Raw genomic sequence first — 4,174 nt, forward strand, 5'->3', positions numbered from 1 at the left:
ATCGAGTGCATAGTGGTTTCCAACTGTTCAATAGCCATAGATATTTATTATCCACCTGATTTTGAGAATCTGACAACCAAGTGTTGGAATTTTATGACCTGAAACGAAGAAAGTCATACCTATTTGTTGCCATCACGAATCTTGAATTTTGGATCCATGTATATTGACTATCACGGGATCCAACTGCCTTTGTATCAGTGTTAATGGTATACAAGTACAAAATTGTATCCAAAAATAATCACATAACATTCACTATGTCGTCGTCTATTGAATCTGAACAGTGAAAACTACACAAAATATATGTCCAGAGAACCTGGTATACATAGAATCTTAATACATAATACAGGGTACGAATAAATCTACTACTCACATCCATTCCGACACCAAAAAAAGAGAGGGGTGAGGGGGTATTAAGGGAACAGAGAATAAAATTTATGGGATTTCATATTTTCATTACAATAAAAGATTGTGATTGTCCTACAATTCCTCATTTAGCCGCATGGAGTGAGTTTCTTGTTTCCGGCACCCCTGGGATTATCATCCTTCCAATCATCCCATGCCCGCGCTTTCTCCTGGGCAGCATCGTCATCTTCATCTTCGTCTTCTCCTGGCCTTGTTGGCCTGTTATCTTTGTACCAAGATGAGTTGGCTTCTTCCATGAGTCTGGCATTTCGCTCTTGCCATTTATTCATTATTTCCATTTCCTTAAGACCTGCTTCCTCAATGCTCATGGTTGGCATCCTTTCACAAAATATATTCAACTTAGCATCTCAAAATAAATATGAAAAAAAAAAGGTTTAGTCTAAATCGCGTTCTAATAAATTCGTTTATGAGCAAAAACCCAATAAGCCACTTCTCGGTGAAGGATGGTATCCTAGTCCTACTAATCCTGTATCCTTTCCAGGCAAAAAACAAAACTGCAAGGAAATGCAACTCTATTTCCTTTCATTCAGCCATAATCTGTTTATTTTATTTTATTTATATTTCCTTATTCACAATCTCTTCAGTCATTAGCTTAGTCAGGTCAAATGTACAATTTATGCTAAAAAGGGGTGAAAAATGTATGTACCTATGACTAGGTTGGAAGACCTGAGCAGCCATTCTTTCCCTCTCGGTTGTTACGCTTCCGTTCAAAAGACTGGCTGGTCCAAATATTAGCGGTTGATGTTTGTGTTCATGTGCCTGTGAAGCCTTAGCTCTTCCTTCCAGAACATCCTGAGCAAAAGTGGCACATGTGATTGGCTGTGCCGGTTTAGTGTACTGTACACGAACTGCAGCATCCCGATGCCAAGCTTCTGCTTTCTTGGCACGTTCATCGAGAGCTTCCCTAGAGAACTCCGTATCTCCATCCTAAAAATGGAGAAACAAAAATAGAAAGGCAAACAAGATCACAATTTTGAAATACAGCATGCCAGTAGACTTAATTATGTACATTATACAACCCTAAGTTTCAAATTAGCTTGTGAATGTGCTATCATGTCTAAACATGGTTAAGTATTGATTTCTACTACCATAGAACAGTTTGTCAAGTTTCATTTTTGAAGCCAACAACATTTCATAAAGGAATAAAGTTTTCTAGCATAATATTATATTATAAAATAGTGATAGCAGCTAACAAGCTAAAGCTTTTCATCAATTGCACACATGCCAGCCAGTTTACTACCTTGGATTGTTTATCCTTTACAGCAACCAGCATATCTTCCTCTTTCTTCAACATTTCCAGCAGATCCATTGCCTGAAGTGTAAAGATAAACATTAGCACAATAAGGTAGAAAAGCTTGAGCAATTAAAACTGTATAAATAAGAAGCAAACCTTGCAAATCGCCAATGATATGGTAGTATTCCAAGCCTGCCAAAGAAAAAAAAAATCAATAATAAGCAAATATTCTCCATAATTCAAAGCTATCAGGACTCCGCTCTATATATAGTGATACTATAGTCTATACATGTAATAGTGCCATTTTAAATGGATATGAGATGCTTTCTGCATTTAAAATGGCCAAAATCCATTTTATGTATTTCCAGTGAGTACTAAACACTAATGCTTAGCAGAAGCAGATTGAATTTAAAGCCTATCTAAACCAACTTAAATCAATCAGGTAAAAATCAGTGTTCACACAAGCATGCCCCATAGTATTTCCAAAATATAAGTACTAGATCAGAAACATACCTCCCTTTCTTCTTCCCCATCATCATCCAATACTTCTTCCTCTCCTGCCTCAACAGGGGTCGAAAGTGCAGCTGCTCTAGTAGAACGCCCCCGCCGTTCTTTTCGCTCTTTTATTTCCAGCAACTTTGACTCTGCAGCTCTCTGGCGCTTAAATCTAGCAATCTTCACAAAAGGAAACAAATTATTTACAAAATTAGTTGCAAACCCATATGATGCTCTTAACTCAAATTTGCATGTCCAATGTCCACTTCCCCTTAAAAGAAAATATCGAAAGAAAACCACACCTTCCTGGCCCTCTGATCAGCAACAGATTTTGGCACCCCTTGCGAATAAAATTCTAGCTCCTCTTTTGGAACCAGCTCCATTGCCTCACAAAAGGAAATGAATTCCTACAGAATGAAACAGAAAGCTTCAATTAAATTAAACATTACCAAAGGTTTAGCAAGAGTTATGCAAAATAAAGTGAAATTGGCTATTAATTTATATTTTCTGTACTTTTGGACAAGGTTATCAAACTCCATAGTTCACCAAACACATGGAGCATAAGTAAAATCGAATCAAATCTCAAATGGCTCTTACCTTAAGCTTTGCCTGTGAAGCCTTTATAACCTGTAACCTATCATCCTGCGTTATTCTTTCAGTCAGCTCAGCAAGATAAAATGGCACCTGAGGAAGCATCACGTCATGTGAATCATTCACAGGAAATTAATTTAAAAAAACAAAAACTGCCCTAAATATGAATTATTACATAACACACTAAAAAAGATCACGTACAAAAACTAAAACAACGACTCTCTCTCTCTCTCTCTCTATTTTTGATACTTTGAGTGGCATTCATCATCATCCATGAAATGAAACAGGAACAATTAACTAATGAATGAATTAATAAAATTAATTAAGAATAAGAGGAGAAAATGAGGGTTAGAACTTACGAGAAGATACTTGAGATTGTTTGTGGAGATATCGTCTTTGGTCTCGTTTGGGGAGAACAATCCCAGCTTGCTAACCATCTCCTCGCACTTCTCGAGTGCCTCGCAACCCTTCCTCACCGTCTCATCGTCGGCGCCACCGGACTCCGTCACGGTGGCGTGGATCTTGCGAGCTTTCTCGAACAACCCTGGCAGCGTCATCTCCTCCATTCTACTCTCACCCATCCTCAATCACTTTGCAACACTTTCGAACGCAGAGATCAAAATCATAATCTTAACGTAAGGTTCCAGAGAGATCCAGAATTGTTTTGCTTTCGATTTCTAATTTGATTTTAGTCGTAGAAAGTTAATTTTTTTTAGTTTTTCCCCTTGAAGAATGAAATGGGCTGATTGGTTGGGCCTTTCTAAGACCAAAAAATAAGTAGTATTCGTTTTTGGCTTCTAAGCAAGTATTCTCCTAACAAAAATGCCCAACAAAAGGACTCATAATGTTTGACCAAAAATCTATTTTCCATAATGTCAACTAGTTCATCCAGAAAAAAAAAGGGTCATCAATGAAGAAAAGTCAAAAGTACATAAAAGAAATCATGTCCCATTACCAAAAAAAAAAAAAGAGAAAATTTAACTCTCCTCGCGAGATGTTAAAATGACACTCCTTCTCCTCTATTTTATAAATGTACATTCTCCTCCCTTCTAATTTTTAAAAAATCTCCTCTTTAATCCATTTTAAACTTTTTGTGTTAACTAATGTTAACTTTATCCATTTTTTAAGAAATTTTTTTTTAAAGATATCCATTAGCAAAAATTTTATTTTTTATCATTAAATTTTGCTTACCAAAATACCCTTTAATAAATTATTCTTTTATTGATTAAATTATATTTTTAAAAAAATTTAATAATTATATTATTTTTTTTCTAAAATACCCTTCAATAATTTTTTAATTATTAAATTATAATTTTACCAAAATTTTCATTAACAATTTTTTTATATTTTACTATTAATTTTTTGATATCTATATATATTATTTTAACATTAAATAAAAAATTTTAGTAAAATTATTTTTCAATATCAATA

At 34.9% G+C, this 4,174-nt stretch overlaps 1 protein-coding gene across 1 annotated transcript; it reads right to left on the bottom strand.

Annotated features, from left to right (window-relative positions):
* Positions 1-222: 222 nt before the first annotated feature.
* Positions 223-3,442, bottom strand: LOC112764683 (PP2A regulatory subunit TAP46). The gene is made up of 8 exons (XM_025810404.3): positions 3,103-3,442; positions 2,750-2,836; positions 2,455-2,559; positions 2,171-2,332; positions 1,814-1,849; positions 1,664-1,735; positions 1,070-1,350; positions 223-741 (listed from the first exon to the last, which is right to left on the bottom strand). The coding sequence occupies exons 1-8, from the start codon at positions 3,322-3,324 to the stop codon at positions 492-494; spliced, it is 1,215 nt and encodes a 404-aa protein (XP_025666189.1). The 5' UTR covers positions 3,325-3,442; the 3' UTR covers positions 223-491.
* Between the last annotated feature and the right edge of the window lie 732 nt (positions 3,443-4,174).

The sequence above is a fragment of the Arachis hypogaea genome, chromosome 17 (genome assembly GCF_003086295.3).
Source record: "Arachis hypogaea cultivar Tifrunner chromosome 17, arahy.Tifrunner.gnm2.J5K5, whole genome shotgun sequence".
Lineage (NCBI taxonomy): Eukaryota > Viridiplantae > Streptophyta > Magnoliopsida > Fabales > Fabaceae > Arachis > Arachis hypogaea.